At 44.4% G+C, this 18,289-nt stretch overlaps 1 protein-coding gene across 1 annotated transcript; it reads right to left on the bottom strand.

The window, feature by feature from the left end:
- Positions 1-2,641: 2,641 nt before the first annotated feature.
- LOC105156305 (geraniol 8-hydroxylase-like) lies at positions 2,642-5,326 on the bottom strand. The gene is made up of 2 exons (XM_020696296.2): positions 4,401-5,326; positions 2,642-3,394 (listed from the first exon to the last, which is right to left on the bottom strand). The coding sequence occupies exons 1-2, from the start codon at positions 5,295-5,297 to the stop codon at positions 2,768-2,770; spliced, it is 1,524 nt and encodes a 507-aa protein (XP_020551955.1). The 5' UTR covers positions 5,298-5,326; the 3' UTR covers positions 2,642-2,767.
- Between the last annotated feature and the right edge of the window lie 12,963 nt (positions 5,327-18,289).

Below are 18,289 nucleotides of genomic sequence, written 5' to 3'. Positions count from 1 at the left end.
TCACATTACCAGTAAGTTCCATAGGTATAGCAAACTCACCTGAACTTACTTTGTAAATTATGTGATAGTTCCTTTGATTCAGTCCTATTTGGTTCAAGTCTTTCCCAATTCCTCCAATCCTAAATCCATGGTATGGGCTGAAGTTAGAGTTTTATTGGATGATTCTTTCCATAATTTTATTTGACATCGTCACGTGGAAAAGAATCCTAACAGGCTTCCAAAGGTTAGAAGCCTTGCTTCCTCGTTGTAATTATTCTGACTCGGTTGAAGATCCATCATAATCAGTTTCTATTTCCTCCTCATAGATGCTTTCGTCTGACGGAATATCTTCGAATTAGTAAATAGGTACCAAATCGCCATAATATACTGCATCCAAGATGTCATCCGTGGTTTCAAATTTTCGTAATTCACCAAGTCTTTGTGGGCAGTCCGGAGAGATATAACCTTTTGCTTCGCAGGTCCAGTAATTGCAGTCTTTTAAACTTTCATTACCTCAGGTATAGGCCCGTCTAAAAGTTCTTCTTGTAGGATTTTTCCCTGTGGATCTTGCATTTGCTTGTTCAAATCCTTGTGATGACGCCCTTGTTGACCCTGTTTTCTATCCAAATTTGTATGAACTGGCTTTTGATTTGGACCATCATGATCTTCGTGGGGAAAAGGTTCTTTAGGAACTCCTTGGGTAGGAGACACTATTTTGCTTCCTCCTCTTCCTTGGCTCGCTCGATTCTCCTATAATAGTTGAAAAATCATTGTTATCATAACAGAGAGGGCTTCGTTTGATCTTACTTCTTAGCCTCTTCATATTTTTCTGGATAGATGATTGATAACACCAATCCTTCAATTTGTCTTTAAGGAAAGACATCCTCCTTGCAACTAAATCTAGCTGTCCTTCAGGTACTTTGTATGACTGGATCAATATTTTCCTCCATGGACTACATATCTTTGCAAAGAACATTGGAGCTGCTATTTCCTTTTCTACTCCACTCGGGAAAAAATACTTGTGAAACTTATAGATATATTCATCTACTACGCAATTACTTATTAATTCAAGGCTAAAAAGGGCTTGTGCATATTCTCTAGCCTTTTGTGCTCTACTTCCTTCGAAGTAACCATCTTCGATTAAGTGTATCTTGATAAGCCTTTGTTGCCGATATGCTATTGCCTCTTTTGAATCTTTGGTAAGGATTTTAGCTTTAGTATCTTCTAGGATATTATCCAATCTGATCTTTACAGAACCCTCCAAACTTAACTCCACTTGTTTTATGAAATTTTCTTTTCCGAGTTCTAAGGTAGTCGCTGCTATTTTTATGGTTGCAACACATTCATTTATCAATTTCTCGGTATTCCAAAAATCGATAATACCAGGTTAAGTATACCGCCCTATGGATGCAAGTGGTTGCTGGAGCATGGTTCTCGCCCAAGGTGTATTTTCAGGCACTGTTCTGGATTTCTTAATGGATTTTCTTTCAGCCTGGTCCCTACGAATATTGGGATGGCATTTGTGTGAAAATCTACACTTTGTCTCATTGGATGATTCTGTGGAGGATCATTAGAACATCTATTTCCCTCAAGCTGTGGTAGTGTTGGAGTGATTTCATTGGTTTGGATGTTGACTAAATCCACAATTATGAGTTAGGAAAAGGACTCCGCCAATTCTTATAGATCTGATAGATCTACTCTGGTCACCTCCATTACTTTATAGATGTGATGGATGCGATGATCACATATTCTCTAGACTTTGGCTTCGGAATCTCTGTGGCCTTCCCCTTCTGATGTAGAAGAGGTACTGTTCCAAGGGCGTCCCGATTCCCTCTTGTTTGGATTTTATGTCTCAGGGATCTCCCTTTGATTTCTCTTTAGATCTATAATTTCTGCCTTCAGATTTGTAAGGTCCTTGTATAGATCGGGAAGGACTTTAAGGATCTCGTCCATCTTCTAGCTCAAAGTTCTATTTTCATAGGTATATGAATTAACTTATGTCCATAGTTCTAAACTGTCTTTTGTATTTCTGTCATATCTTAGGAGATTTTTGAGGTATCCAGCTCGAGTTCTTTGCAATTAGATCCTTTAATCATAATTTTTAGATTATAACTATGCAGGAATTTACCCATTCCATTTCTCTTGGTTGAGATTCTATCATGGTCTCCTAGTAGTATTTGTCGAACTTGAAAATTCCTCAACAATTGTTGTTCTTCTTCTTGTGAAAGGAGTTTTGGGTCAATACTCTTGGGACCGTTGTAACATTTGTCAAGAATTTCCATGAGAAATGTATTTCCAAAATCTAAAAATATTTTCTATTTTCATTGTAACTTGAACTTTCGTTCGATTCCATTTTCTTTCAAAAAGTCTGCTCTATTAATGGATAAATAATATTTAAATGTAATAAAATAAATATTTTTTCAATAAAACCTAGACTCTAATACATTTTTATTGGTAATATTAAAATCGTCACTTAATATTTCATCACTAATATTACATTTTCTTGTAGTGCCTTTGCGGAAGAAAAATGCAATTTCACCTCATGTAAAATCATTTAGCATTAATCCTTCTACATTATATATATATTGCACTCGAGAAGTTTATCATATTCCTGGGTCTATGGGTGTTAAACAAAGATTCTTGTGTTCAACCGAAAACAAAATTCAAATAACTAAGAGTTTACTGGAATTTAACCACAACACATACATATGTGTATGTACAAGAAGTCTATGATCTTCTAGCAACGGAAACTTCCTGCTTTATTCTCTACTTACACAATATGAAATAATTATGCATACAAGTTTGGTTCGGATAACCTGGGGGTGGGTATAGCAAGCAGTGGTGTAATTTTCCTTAAGACAATTCCAAACCTGTCCGACATATCGACTGTTTCACCATCTGGTAGCTTCCATTCAAACGAATGCAGAAGTGAAGCTAGTAAATACATCAGCATTCTCTCCGCAAGGGGTAGGCCAGCACAAATCCTTCTCCCTGATCCGAAAGGGAGATAATGAAAATTGTTACCACTAAAATCACAATTTTCATTTTCGTGTAGAAACCTCTCTGGCTTAAATTCGGATGGACTATCCCAAATAGAAGGATCCCTTTGGATCCACCCGATGTTTATGAAGACCCTAGTTCTTTTTGGGATGGTGTATCCCCCAACTATGGAAGTTTGGGTTGGAGACCTTGGGACCAAGAGGGGTACAGCTGGATGTAAACGCATTGTTTCTTTGAGAATTGCTTCTAAATATTTCAGTTTTGGTATATGGAACTCTTCAACTTCACTGTTCAATCCCACCATCTCAGATAATTCATTCTGTACCTTCTCCATGGCCTTTGGATTATTTAGAAGTTCAGCCATTGCCCACTCAATCGTTGTTGCTGTGGTGTCTGTCCCGCCTACTACAATATCCTGTCATCCAAAATAGTTGATGAACAAATTCTAAACCTTAATATCGAATAGTTCTCCAGCACAATCAAGCAAAACTAATATAATGCAAAAATGGTCTTGTTTGGTTTTATTTTTACCCTCAAGATTCAATATTTTCAAGTGAATTTTGTTTTTGTATCGGGTTTCATGTGACAAACAAAAGTATATTAATATCATTATAAGAAAATGGCTTAATAGTTATAAAAAATTTGAAGTTAAAATTAATATTTAATTAATGATTAAGTAGAAATTTTGTTATTAATCTACATTATTTAATATATATTTTAAATAATTCGTTGCTATATTCGTTATCAAGTAATTTTTGCTGTTAAGTTTATCAGGAAGTAAATTTTCTTGTGTTAAATAATCTAAATTATCAATAATAATTTTACTTGTTAATTAATTCTACATTGATGTTTTTCCAAGGTCTTGAGTCATTTTTCTTTATAGTGGATTCGTACTCTTTCTGATAGATTTTGTAACAAAAAGACATAAAATAATCACAATGTGTTTGGATTAGGATACTTTCCAAAAAAATTTTTATACGAAAACACAAGATAAAATAAAAAATTGTTTAAAATATAGTATGTTTAGTGAGAGTTCTATTTTGTATAAAGAGATGTGATAAAATAAATTGTTTCAAATTTATGGTCAAATCCCACAAGAATGATCCAACCAAACACAATATTGTTAATCGAAAAAGGACCTTTGAAAATAAAATTAAAAAGATTTTATAAAACCATGGTTAATCAACTTTTCGTAGTTTTAATTATGATGAAAATACTCCAATCATTTTTAGCTATAACAATTAATATATAGCCATTTACACGGCCATTATTAATTACTACGTGTTGCTATTTTTCACTTTTGATAATGATGTGGTTGGTACGCGTGAGTTTATATAGTCTTGAAAGAAAAATTTTGATGATTAATTGAGGAAAAAAATTATGTTATCACTTAGCCAACATAATTATAAGATTAAGCTTACCACAAATAAGGCCTTGATGTGTGTCAAACTCATTGACATCTCAGAATCTTCTTTCTCTTTTAGCTCTAACAAGACTTGAAGGAAGTCCGTCTTTCCTTGTTTCTTTGTTTCTCCAGATAACTTCTGTCTATATCTAGCAATAACTTCCTCAAAAATTCTATCCAAAGATTGCACATAACCCTCCATCTCTTTTTTTACACCTTGAATATCAAACCGGGCAAGGACTGGATAAAAGTCTCCAATATTTGGCTTTCCGAGCAAATCCACAAGCTTGATGACCACTTCTCGGAATTCGTGTCCCACTCTTTGGCCTTCTTCCCCTTCAACTATGCCTCCCCACAACATGTTCATTATGAGATTAAGTTCAGTTCGGAATGATAGTTCACCAACCTGGACCCGTTCTCCTGTATTATTGTACACATATCTGATGGCCTTTTTGACCTCGTCCTTTCGAAGATTGTACGACGCCTGGAGACTGCTGCTACTGAGCACCTCGCGGACAAATATTTTTCGCATCGCCCGCCATCGGGAATTGTGCGGCGAAAACACAATGTCATTTCCACCATAGGATGCTGTTAGCGCTGCAATATTAGCATCACGGTCAGCGAAGATCGAGTCTTGGTCGCGAACCACTTCTTTTAGGAGGGATGGTGAGTTGATCACGACACAGAGTTTGTTCCCAAGATAGAGTTTGTAGATTGGACCATATTGGCGTGCCAAATCGCCGAACTGATGGAGTAAATTCTTGCCCAAGAACGGCAAGTATCCGAGGATGGGCAAGCCTCGAGGCCCTGGTGGCAAGGGAGGAGTTCTTTTGGCAGAATTTAAAAATACCTTTATTAACCATACAATGGACATTACCAGGACCGAAAGGAGAGCAATAACGAATTGATCCATTTTGGGGGGCTAGTTCTCACAAGGATTTTCACATACGACAGCTCTAAGAGAACCCCTCTTTATAGAACCGTGATTTTGCCTATTCTATTGACAATTTTCCTTATTTTAATAAGCAATTCTTCTTATTATTATTTTGTGGGCTGCAAGTTCCATCCACCATCCAATGGGTTTAGTAAGTCAACCACTTGAAGGTCTCTAAAAAATAGTTAGGAGGTGTAATTGGCCAAAACAAAGAGGGTCATAGAGTCCAAGGATCGTACCACACTTCATGTTAGAACCATCGTCAATACTCCACTGCAAGCCCTAATTGTTTTGTGGGCGTCCCGTATCTACTGCTTTGATAAAAATCATCTTGCCCTCACTACGTGTTACGGGCGGACTCTCTTGTCACGCAGCGGAATATATTTTTCGCCCGTGCGGCGTCTCAGGTTTCACCCAACCTTCGACCAGCCTTCGCACATCTCAGAGTTTACCGACTGTTCGTCGCGTGTCTTCGACACTGAAGCTCGGTAGCACGACATCTGAACGCATCCCTGCGCGGCACCGCGTGCCTTTGCGCTCGCCTATCCAAAATGCCCATGTTCGCCGAGGCTCTCGGCACGCACGCCTTAGCGTCTCTTAGCGGCCGGCCCCGACTAGCTAGTCTGCCGCCATGCGTCTCGCCCACAATCTCGGAACCCGCCGACGCATCCCTCGATGGCAAGGAGCATCCTCGCTCTGCCTCGGCATTGTGGCGCTCCGCATGCGCCCGCAACGCCCGTGTCATGTCCAATGCACACTCGGGGCATCCTTGGCGCACGCCTTCGTCGTGGCCGTCTTTTATGCCTCGCCCGAGTAGGACCGCACCTTAAGTCCGAGGCCCACATGATATGCCGACATCTTGCTTTGATCCCGCATGGCATGCCCGACATGCCTTCTTGCCTTTCGACGTGGCTACATAATTTGCCCACAATGCGGCGTCGCCCCACGACCGCTCATCTTGGCCAACGGACCCCCATGGACGGCTAGAACCCGATAGCGCATGCCATGAGTTGGATCACGAGGTCTTGGAGTGCTTGCCTCGATCACCCATTCGCACGAGAGGTGTTGCCCCAAATATCTCGCAGCCCGCGGAGCAACCTTGCACGTCACACGGAACCTCTCGGCCGCATTTGTGCCCAACGTAGGCCGTCCTGGCCCTACGCTGCCCGTCCGGTTCCCATGCCTTTCGGGGACTCTAAACACTCCTTTGAGATGCCTAGAGCCGGCCCTTGGAGGCCCCCAACATGCCCCCAAGAGATGCTCATTTAGTGCCGACGTTGCCTACCGCCACTGCCGTCGTGCACGGGGAGGGCCGGCTGGAGCTCACCGCATCATACCCCCCTTATAATAGGCTTAAGAAAGTTTTTCCTATTTCCAGCAGTAGACATTGAAAGGGGTTGAGGAGCGCACCTTTTTCGTATCTCCCTCAACCGATGTCCAAATCACGTGCCGCTTCAACCGTAGCGTAGCCTACGACTTCTACATCATAACTCTTGAATTTCAGCCCCATCCGATCATCCATCGCTGAGGAATTGCCCACGCAATATTCTGAAATTACAGTCTCGCCACTGCACTGGCAGACTCTTAAGATCATCGTCGTTTCCTACCCAAACGGAACCGTCTACCTCTGAAACATCTTGGAGGTGTTCCCAACACTCCAAGGATCTCGCCATAGAAACAGTTTTGCAAATCTCGAAAGATAAAGCACTCTGCTTCACGCATTTCTCTCCTGCTCGCGCGCAGGGTGGCGCCTGATCGTCGCCCTTATATCTCCTTGCCCAAACGTCCTCGGAATGACTTCATACTTGGCGGATAGCATCCCCACACATCAAGGAAGTTCCCATACGAACAGTTTTGCAATCCCCAGTCGGTAAGAGTCTCTGCTCGTAGGCCGTTTGCGCACCTGCGTGCCGGCCGGCCTCCCCTAGCCGCCCGCACGTACTCCGCAAGTCACTGCCGGCCGTCTTGCCCAAGGAGCGGCCAGTGACATTCTCCCCCACTCGATCCGTTGACGTCCTCGTCAACACATACACGAAGGATTGAGGTGTATGCGGTGCCCAATACTCTCTCTCAGTATCGCGCGACACCAGACCGTCCTCCTACTCTTTCGAGCACTTCGGTCGTGAAGTGCCTCTTCAGCACCCCACGTAATCTCCCCACAAACGGTGCCTCTGCCGCACCTGATGTGATCATCTCAACGCAAGTGGAAATCCATGTACTCGTCGACACCCTCTTCCCAAATCTGTGCTAAGCTCCCCCACAAAACATAGTGCCTCAAACGCACTCGATTCATCACGAAAATTCAAAGCGGAAGTCTGTGCCTCTCTCTGCACTCTCTTCCCAAAGTGGCGGGTAGCTCTCCACAATCGTGCCTCAATGCACTGCATTTCTCATTGTCTGCTCAAGTTGGAAGTCTGTGTACTCCTCTACACTCTCTTCCCCAATGTCACTCAATCGATAATGGAGTCTGTGTACGCTGCTACACTCTCTCCGAACTGTTGCTCACTGACTGTTTGCCCCCACAGGTAGTGTCTGAATACACTCAATTTACAATGCAAATACCACAGGTCGGAAGTCTGTACACGCATTCTGTACTCTCTTCACGACTTTTCAAACAGGTGGGTAGCAAACTGTGCTTCAAGTCCTGTCAAGTGCGCCTTTGAAACTCTGATGTCCCTCAAAACAGTGCCTCAGATACACTCGAATTGATTTGGAACGACTGAAGTGTGGAGTCTGTGTGCACGCTTCACACTCTCTCCCCCACTCGAGGTGTTGCCGTCCTCGGCAAACACTCATACCCGCCGCTGCGGTTGTTCACACTTGAACCAACTTAAACGCACATGGGCCGGTTGCCCACACTGTCGGAACCACGCTGCTCGTGGACCAAACATCTCTGCAAAGAGTCCTCTCTTGACTCAGCACAAAATAAGGTCACTGCCCTCAAAGATTGCGGGACTGGGATTTTCATTCACAACGCAACACAAGGCTAAGATTTCTGAATCCTCGCCCAACTACAAAACTCAAGCTCAAATCCCTGCCTGCTAGCACCCACAAGAAGGGGATTTTCAACCCCCAGCCCGACCGCAAACTCGAATTCCATTTCAAGCCCGGCCGCAAAATCAAGAATTTTATTTCAAGCCCGGCCGCACCATGCCGCTCATGGTGCCATGGAGCCCGATGCTCCCCTCAAATCTCAACTCGATCGTCCCCCTCGGAAATCCTTCAACCAAAGAGCCCATAATATGGCGTCCGAATCCCCTCGAAGAACATTCACAATTCCGCTCAACTATGCTCCTGACGAGCATCCAACGCATGGCTTAGTGGCTGTTCCCACTCAAGCTTCGGACAATTTGCCGCTTTTCTCATAACGGATGCTTGTGCTCCTCTAGTTCTTGAAGCGTGCTGTCATTCCTCTAGACGCACTCTCATCTACCACAACAGCATTCCATCCCACATTTCTGCTCGGCCACATACGGCACATACCGACAACTGCCCACAAACGAAGGGGTCTCAACATCCACTCCTCGCAACCCCAAGGGTGGCTTGTTCCAAGCACCTCATGTGCAATTGTGCCTAAGCACCTCAACATTCTGCTCATCCTTCCCCGCTGGAAGGTTCCTCGAATCCTCATGAGAAGGTGGCCCTTCATCCACCACTCTCCACAAAAGGTGGCATCTCGCACACCAAAACGGCCTCAACGCCTAGATCACCTCCTGACTTGCGGCAGCTCCGCACACATGGTTGCTTATCTCGCAATCGTGGCTCTCGCAGTCCACCCGACGCATCGGCATGTCCCCCTCTCGCTCAGGGAAGCCAAGATGAATTCTGAAATCTGATATTCGTTCCTTCCAAAAAAATTTACGGACCACGGTTGACAGCTCGCTCAACATATCTGCGACGCTAACCCAACTGCCAACCAATATCATCAAAGTTGGACCATAGCCGCTTGCTCTCTTGAAGCAGCTCAAACTCGCGCGAAAGGACTCTATTGAACATAATCTCTGTGGCAGACGTCCCCCAAAATCATACCGTCTCACAATCGGCTCGCTGAAGCATTTTAAAGCCCAAGACAACAAAGCCACATATCTGTGCCCGAATTACGGCATAATCTTGTCTCAACTGACGGTCTCAACCCAACTGAGCTCTACCTGATGTAGAGGCGTGTGCCAATCCAGATCTTCAACTGGGCACAATTCTCTTTGAAGAGTCCAGAGCCCGGGTACCGGGCTCTGATACCAACTGTCACGGGCGGACTCTCTTGTCACGCAGCGGAATATATTTTTCGCCCGTGCGGCGTCTCAGGTTTCACCTAACCTTCGACCAGCCTTCGCACATCTCAGAGTTTACCGACTGTTCGTCGCGTGTCTTCGACACTGAAGCTCGGTAGCACGACATCTGAATGCATCCCTGCGCGGCACCGCGTGCCTTTGCGCTCGCCTATCCAAAATGCCCATGTTCGCCGAGGCTCTCGGCACGCACGCCTTAGCGTCTCTTAGCGGCCGGCCCCGACTAGCTAGTCTGCCGCCATGCGTCTCGCCCACAATCTCGGAACCCGCCGACGCATCCCTCGATGGCAAGGAGCATCCTCGCTCTGCCTCGGCATTACGGCGCTCCGCATGCGCCCGCAACGCCCGTGTCATGTCCAATGCACACTCGGGGCATCCTTGGCGCACGCCTTCGTCGTGGCCGTCTTTTATGCCTCGCCCGAGTAGGACCGCACCTTAAGTCCGAGGCCCACATGATATGCCGACATCTTGCTTTGATCCCGCATGGCATGCCCGACATGCCTTCTTGCCTTTCGACGTGGCTACATAATTTGCCCACAATGCGGCGTCGCCCCACGACCGCTCATCTTGGCCAACGGACCCCCATGGACGGCTAGAACCCGATAGCGCATGCCATGAGTTGGATCACGAGGTCTTGGAGTGCTTGCCTCGATCACCCATTCGCACGAGAGGTGTTGCCCCAAATATCTCGCAGCCCGCGGAGCAACCTTGCACGTCACACGGAACCTCTCGGCCGCATTTGTGCCCAACGTAGGCCGTCCTGGCCCTACGCTGCCCGTCCGGTTCCCATGCCTTTCGGGGACTCTAAACACTCCTTTGAGATGCCTAGAGCCGGCCCTTGGAGGCCCCCAACATGCCCCCAAGAGATGCTCATTTAGTGCCGACGTTGCCTACCGCCACTGCCGTCGTGCACGGGGAGGGCCGGCTGGAGCTCACCGCATCATACCCCCCTTATAATAGGCTTAAGAAAGTTTTTCCTATTTCCAGCAGTAGACATTGAAAGGGGTTGAGGAGCGCACCTTTTTCGTATCTCCCTCAACCGATGTCCAAATCACGTGCCGCTTCAACCGTAGCGTAGCCTACGACTTCTACATCATAACTCTTGAATTTCAGCCCCATCCGATCATCCATCGCTGAGGAATTGCCCACGCAATATTCTGAAATTACAGTCTCGCCACTGCACTGGCAGACTCTTAAGATCATCGTCGTTTCCTACCCAAACGGAACCGTCTACCTCTGAAACATCTTGGAGGTGTTCCCAACACTCCAAGGATCTCGCCATAGAAACAGTTTTGCAAATCTCGAAAGATAAAGCACTCTGCTTCACGCATTTCTCTCCTGCTCGCGCGCAGGGTGGCGCCTGATCGTCGCCCTTATATCTCCTTGCCCAAACGTCCTCGGAATGACTTCATACTTGGCGGATAGCATCCCCACACATCAAGGAAGTTCCCATACGAACAGTTTTGCAATCCCCAGTCGGTAAGAGTCTCTGCTCGTAGGCCGTTTGCGCACCTGCGTGCCGGCCGGCCTCCCCTAGCCGCCCGCACGTACTCCGCAAGTCACTGCCGGCCGTCTTGCCCAAGGAGCGGCCAGTGACATTCTCCCCCACTCGATCCGTTGACGTCCTCGTCAACACATACACGAAGGATTGAGGTGTATGCGGTGCCCAATACTCTCTCTCAGTATCGCGCGACACCAGACCGTCCTCCTACTCTTTCGAGCACTTCGGTCGTGAAGTGCCTCTTCAGCACCCCACGTAATCTCCCCACAAACGGTGCCTCTGCCGCACCTGATGTGATCATCTCAACGCAAGTGGAAATCCATGTACTCGTCGACACCCTCTTCCCAAATCTGTGCTAAGCTCCCCCACAAAACATAGTGCCTCAAACGCACTCGATTCATCACGAAAATTCAAAGCGGAAGTCTGTGCCTCTCTCTGCACTCTCTTCCCAAAGTGGCGGGTAGCTCTCCACAATCGTGCCTCAATGCACTGCATTTCTCATTGTCTGCTCAAGTTGGAAGTCTGTGTACTCCTCTACACTCTCTTCCCCAATGTCGCTCAATCGATAATGGAGTCTGTGTACGCTGCTACACTCTCTCCGAACTGTTGCTCACTGACTGTTTGCCCCCACAGGTAGTGTCTGAATACACTCAATTTACAATGCAAATACCACAGGTCGGAAGTCTGTACACGCATTCTGTACTCTCTTCACGACTTTTCAAACAGGTGGGTAGCAAACTGTGCTTCAAGTCCTGTCAAGTGCGCCTTTGAAACTCTGATGTCCCTCAAAACAGTGCCTCAGATACACTCGAATTGATTTGGAACGACTGAAGTGTGGAGTCTGTGTGCACGCTTCACACTCTCTCCCCCACTCGAGGTGTTGCCGTCCTTGGCAAACACTCATACCCGCCGCTGCGGTTGTTCACACTTGAACCAACTTAAACGCACATGGGCCGGTTGCCCACACTGTCGGAACCACGCTGCTCGTGGACCAAACATCTCTGCAAAGAGTCCTCTCTTGACTCAGCACAAAATAAGGTCACTGCCCTCAAAGATTGCGGGACTGGGATTTTCATTCACAACGCAACACAAGGCTAAGATTTCTGAATCCTCGCCCAACTACAAAACTCAAGCTCAAATCCCTGCCTGCTAGCACCCACAAGAAGGGGATTTTCAACCCCCAGCCCGACCGCAAACTCGAATTCCATTTCAAGCCCGGCCGCAAAATCAAGAATTTTATTTCAAGCCCGGCCGCACCATGCCGCTCATGGTGCCATGGAGCCCGATGCTCCCCTCAAATCTCAACTCGATCGTCCCCCTCGGAAATCCTTCAACCAAAGAGCCCATAATATGGCGTCCGAATCCCCTCGAAGAACATTCACAATTCCGCTCAACTATGCTCCTGACGAGCATCCAACGCATGGCTTAGTGGCTGTTCCCACTCAAGCTTCGGACAATTTGCCGCTTTTCTCATAACGGATGCTTGTGCTCCTCTAGTTCTTGAAGCGTGCTGTCATTCCTCTAGACGCACTCTCATCTACCACAACAGCATTCCATCCCACATTTCTGCTCGGCCACATACGGCACATACCGACAACTGCCCACAAACGAAGGGGTCTCAACATCCACTCCTCGCAACCCCAAGGGTGGCTTGTTCCAAGCACCTCATGTGCAATTGTGCCTAAGCACCTCAACATTCTGCTCATCCTTCCCCGCTGGAAGGTTCCTCGAATCCTCATGAGAAGGTGGCCCTTCATCCACCACTCTCCACAAAAGGTGGCATCTCGCACACCAAAACGGCCTCAACGCCTAGATCACCTCCTGACTTGCGGCAGCTCCGCACACATGGTTGCTTATCTCGCAATCGTGGCTCTCGCAGTCCACCCGACGCATCGGCATGTCCCCCTCTCGCTCAGGGAAGCCAAGATGAATTCTGAAATCTGATATTCGTTCCTTCCAAAAAAATTTACGGACCACGGTTGACAGCTCGCTCAACATATCTGCGACGCTAACCCAACTGCCAACCAATATCATCAAAGTTGGACCATAGCCGCTTGCTCTCTTGAAGCAGCTCAAACTCGCGCGAAAGGACTCTATTGAACATAATCTCTGTGGCAGACGTCCCCCAAAATCATACCGTCTCACAATCGGCTCGCTGAAGCATTTTAAAGCCCAAGACAACAAAGCCACATATCTGTGCCCGAATTACGGCATAATCTTGTCTCAACTGACGGTCTCAACCCAACTGAGCTCTACCTGATGTAGAGGCGTGTGCCAATCCAGATCTTCAACTGGGCACAATTCTCTTTGAAGAGTCCAGAGCCCGGGTACCGGGCTCTGATACCAACTGTCACGGGCGGACTCTCTTGTCACGCAGCGGAATATATTTTTCGCCCGTGCGGCGTCTCAGGTTTCACCTAACCTTCGACCAGCCTTCGCACATCTCAGAGTTTACCGACTGTTCGTCGCGTGTCTTCGACACTGAAGCTCGGTAGCACGACATCTGAATGCATCCCTGCGCGGCACCGCGTGCCTTTGCGCTCGCCTATCCAAAATGCCCATGTTCGCCGAGGCTCTCGGCACGCACGCCTTAGCGTCTCTTAGCGGCCGGCCCCGACTAGCTAGTCTGCCGCCATGCATCTCGCCCACAATCTCGGAACCCGCCGACGCATCCCTCGATGGCAAGGAGCATCCTCGCTCTGCCTCGGCATTACGGCGCTCCGCATGCGCCCGCAACGCCCGTGTCATGTCCAATGCACACTCGGGGCATCCTTGGCGCACGCCTTCGTCGTGGCCGTCTTTTATGCCTCGCCCGAGTAGGACCGCACCTTAAGTCCGAGGCCCACATGATATGCCGACATCTTGCTTTGATCCCGCATGGCATGCCCGACATGCCTTCTTGCCTTTCGACGTGGCTACATAATTTGCCCACAATGCGGCGTCGCCCCACGACCGCTCATCTTGGCCAACGGACCCCCATGGACGGCTAGAACCCGATAGCGCATGCCATGAGTTGGATCACGAGGTCTTGTAGTGCTTGCCTCGATCACCCATTCGCACGAGAGGTGTTGCCCCAAATATCTCGCAGCCCGCGGAGCAACCTTGCACGTCACACGGAACCTCTCGGCCGCATTTGTGCCCAACGTAGGCCGTCCTGGCCCTACGCTGCCCGTCCGGTTCCCATGCCTTTCGGGGACTCTAAACACTCCTTTGAGATGCCTAGAGCCGGCCCTTGGAGGCCCCCAACATGCCCCCAAGAGATGCTCATTTAGTGCCGACGTTGCCTACCGCCACTGCCGTCGTGCACGGGGAGGGCCGGCTGGAGCTCACCGCATCATACCCCCCTTATAATAGGCTTAAGAAAGTTTTTCCTATTTCCAGCAGTAGACATTGAAAGGGGTTGAGGAGCGCACCTTTTTCGTATCTCCCTCAACCGATGTCCAAATCACGTGCCGCTTCAACCGTAGCGTAGCCTACGACTTCTACATCATAACTCTTGAATTTCAGCCCCATCCGATCATCCATCGCTGAGGAATTGCCCACGCAATATTCTGAAATTACAGTCTCGCCACTGCACTGGCAGACTCTTAAGATCATCGTCGTTTCCTACCCAAACGGAACCGTCTACCTCTGAAACATCTTGGAGGTGTTCCCAACACTCCAAGGATCTCGCCATAGAAACAATTTTGCAAATCTCGAAAGATAAAGCACTCTGCTTCACGCATTTCTCTCCTGCTCGCGCGTAGGGTGGCGCCTGATTGTCGCCCTTATATCTCCTTGCCCAAACGTCCTCGGAATGACTTCATACTTGGCGGATAGCATCCCCACACATCAAGGAAGTTCCCATACGAACAGTTTTGCAATCCCCAGTCGGTAAGAGTCTCTGCTCGTAGGCCGTTTGCGCACCTGCGTGCCGGCCGGCCTCCCCTAGCCGCCCGCACGTACTCCGCAAGTCACTGCCGGCCGTCAAGGAGCGGCCAGTGACAAAGAGGGTCATAGAGTCCAAGGATCGTACCACACTTCATGTTAGAACCATCGTCAATACTCCACTGCAAGCCCTAATTGTTTTGTGGGCGTCCCGTATCTACTGCTTTGATAAAAATCATCTTGCCCTCACTACGGGAGATAGTCGCCCTTTAATTTATCTTGGTAAATTCCATACTGGAATGTAACTAGGGCTTTAAATGAATTTTCTTCTTTCTTTTCCGATACTTAAAAGGAATGATTACATTTACACCCACTGACCTATGATATACTTACATAAATCATTTTTATTTTTTGCATAGTTACATAATAATTTATGTAATGATACTAATATTTTTAGGGGGGCATATGTAATTTTTCAAAAAAGAAATGAATCATTTGTGTAAGTAATAATGATTTTTTGGTGGATATATGTGTAATTATCTAAAAATAAAAATAATTTATATAAATATAACATAAATAAAGAGGTATAAATATAATTATTCCATACTTAAATTATGAACTCCAAGTCTCCAACGGACTTGAATTATCGGGTTCCCATAAGGATCCAACCAAAAACCCTTTATATTGTTTCTGGGTTCTTTTTTCTTTTTTCCCCGCACCTAAATATTTTAAGTCATCAAAATATTTGTATAAAGTTTTGAGTTTATATAGCTGGATTCCTAACTCCCAAATGATGAAGGATCGTTGATCAAAGAAAAATTACATTTATATTTGAAATTTGTTAACAATTTTAGGGAAGAGAGAGAGAGAGAAATTTGATTAATAGTTCGAAGAGAAATAATGACATGAAACGTCCACCATGAATTAATTGGCTGCACTTTCGTAATTATTAGATCCATGAAAGGAAGAGGATAATAAACAAAACTTTATTTGATTTTCACATTTACGTGTGCAGCCTACTTTCACAAATAAAATATGCGAAACTTATTATATAATATCCATACTGGTATGTAAATAGGGCCTTAAATAATTTTTCTTGTTTTTTTTCGATACAAAAAGGGATAATTACATTTACACTCTTTGATCTATGATCTATTTATATAAATCATTTATGTAATGATGCTAACATTTTTATAGAGAGTGTGTAACTTTTTTAAAAAAGTAAGGGATTATTTGTATAAATGATAATGATATTTTGATGGATGTATGTATAATTATTTCAAAAAGAGGTGCTTTGTATAAATAAATTATTGATCAAAGGGTGTAAATCTAATTATCCCAATTATAGACTCCAAATCTCCTTGTGATATTGTAAATGAATAAATTATCTTCTTATGAAAAAATAAATAGTGATTTACCTCCCTATATTTTTTAAAATACAACAATTTACCTGTCTATGTTTTTTAAAATGAAATAATTTACCTGCCGATATAAAGAGATAAATTATTTTATTTTAAAGAATATAAAAAAATAAATTACTATTTTTTTTTTTATAAGAATAATATGATCAATTTCAGACATAAATTGCCATTCACCCGATTAATAATGGCTGGCAAGGCAATTATAATTTGACCTGAAACGTCCACCTTGAATTATTAGATCCACGAAAGGAACAGAATAATAAACAAAACTTTGTTTGATTTTCACATCTACTATGTGTAGCTGACTTTGACAAATAAAATATGCGAAACTACGTTTCTCAATGACTTTCACATCTACGTACTGTGTTACTTTGATTCCAATGAATTTGCGACATCAACGACGTTGAGTTTATTATTATTGGATTACTTGTTAATAATAGATATAAATAAATAATTCATATAACATGATTTGTATCTATACTTTTTATATGAATGAAATCGGGTCATATTCCTTTAGATACTCTCCAGATCTCTAGAAAATATGACCTTTTATTTTGGTTAGTTAAATGATAAAAAGTAAAAAATTATAACGAATACAAATTAATCACTATTGTAAAACGGCTATTAATCATTGATTTTTTGTAAGCAATACCAAAACATATGATACAGCTAAAAATTATGGCTAATATTTTTCTATAGGAAAAATTATAGCGAATGTTAATTATATGTTGTCAAAATTGTAGTTTTCACATTGATTTTATGTGTTCGTAGTACATTATATTGATTTATTACGATCTTTAAGTTGTAATGATTTATAGCTTAGGAAATAATCAACTTTTCATTTTGAGGAAATATCTTTGCGTGTCATGTGATGTCCATTGAATATTTATACATAATTGAGAGACTAATTGGTAATTACTAAAAAAAAATTAAATTTCATTATAAATAAATTGTAGATTGAAATTGTAATATATTAAAACTTGAAGGAAGTAAATTGAAACTCGTTATAATATTTGAGAGCAAATTATATAAATTAAAAAATTTAGTAGGACGTAATCAATATTTTGAAAAAAGTTTAAATAAAAAGTATATGAGTGGTGGGCCATTACCCCCACTGCCTCATCACCTAACGTATATACATTTGTATATTACACAATTACACACCCTCGCACATTATTTACACACACAATTTCACATCTTTACACACACTCATGTCAACGAAACGGAACATGACAACAAGATAGAAGGTTAATTAAGCAGCACTTTGTGATAACTGAATTATTTTCAGATTTGAGGTATTAAGTATAGTCAATTGGATCTCTCTCTATATATATATGTATATATACTTGTCTATATGTGTTGTGTGTTTAGCTGAATTATGTGGTGGTTCTTGAAATGATGGCTGTTGGTTGTTCCTATGGTGAGTTTGAGATACCTCAATTTTGTTGTTGAATAAAAATGAATGATAGAGTTGTTGTAAATGATTGTGACACGTTTCTTTTTGATGATTGACTGAAGTCAAGTTATGATTTTGTCAACGTGCAGATGATATAATGAGAGGAGTGTCGAACAGAGTTGAGTTATGGAGTCGATATAACATGAATGATATACTGAGATGAAAAGATGGCTTACCTTACCTGGGACATATTCAGTGGTTTATATTGATGGGACGTGATGTGATTGATGACGAGTTGTGTGATGTCATTATGATGTGACATATAATATGAGAAAAATGAATATACAGCTGGTACAGGGCTCGGAAAGTACCCGGGTATTCCCAGTGGCGGGGAATATCTTGTGCTAATAACTACACACTAGAGTGGTACAGGATTTCAAGTTTGATGTGATGTCTTGTGTTGAGATTGCTACACACTTGGTCAGTGTGGGATATCACAT

Source organism: Sesamum indicum, linkage group LG1, assembly GCF_026168435.1.
Source record: "Sesamum indicum cultivar Baizhima isolate 11 linkage group LG1, ASM2616843v1, whole genome shotgun sequence".
NCBI lineage: Eukaryota > Viridiplantae > Streptophyta > Magnoliopsida > Lamiales > Pedaliaceae > Sesamum > Sesamum indicum.
This window is presented reverse-complemented; position numbering and strand designations above follow the sequence as displayed.

Coding starts and splice junctions, on each gene's coding strand:
- LOC105156305 (XM_020696296.2), bottom strand. CDS start 5,297: ATGGATCAATTCGTTATTGCTCTCCTTTCGGTCCTGGTAATGTCCATT. Junction 3,395..4,400: donor ACATCAAGGCCTTATTTGTG/GTAAGCTTAATC, acceptor TTTGGATGACAG/GATATTGTAGTAGGCGGGAC.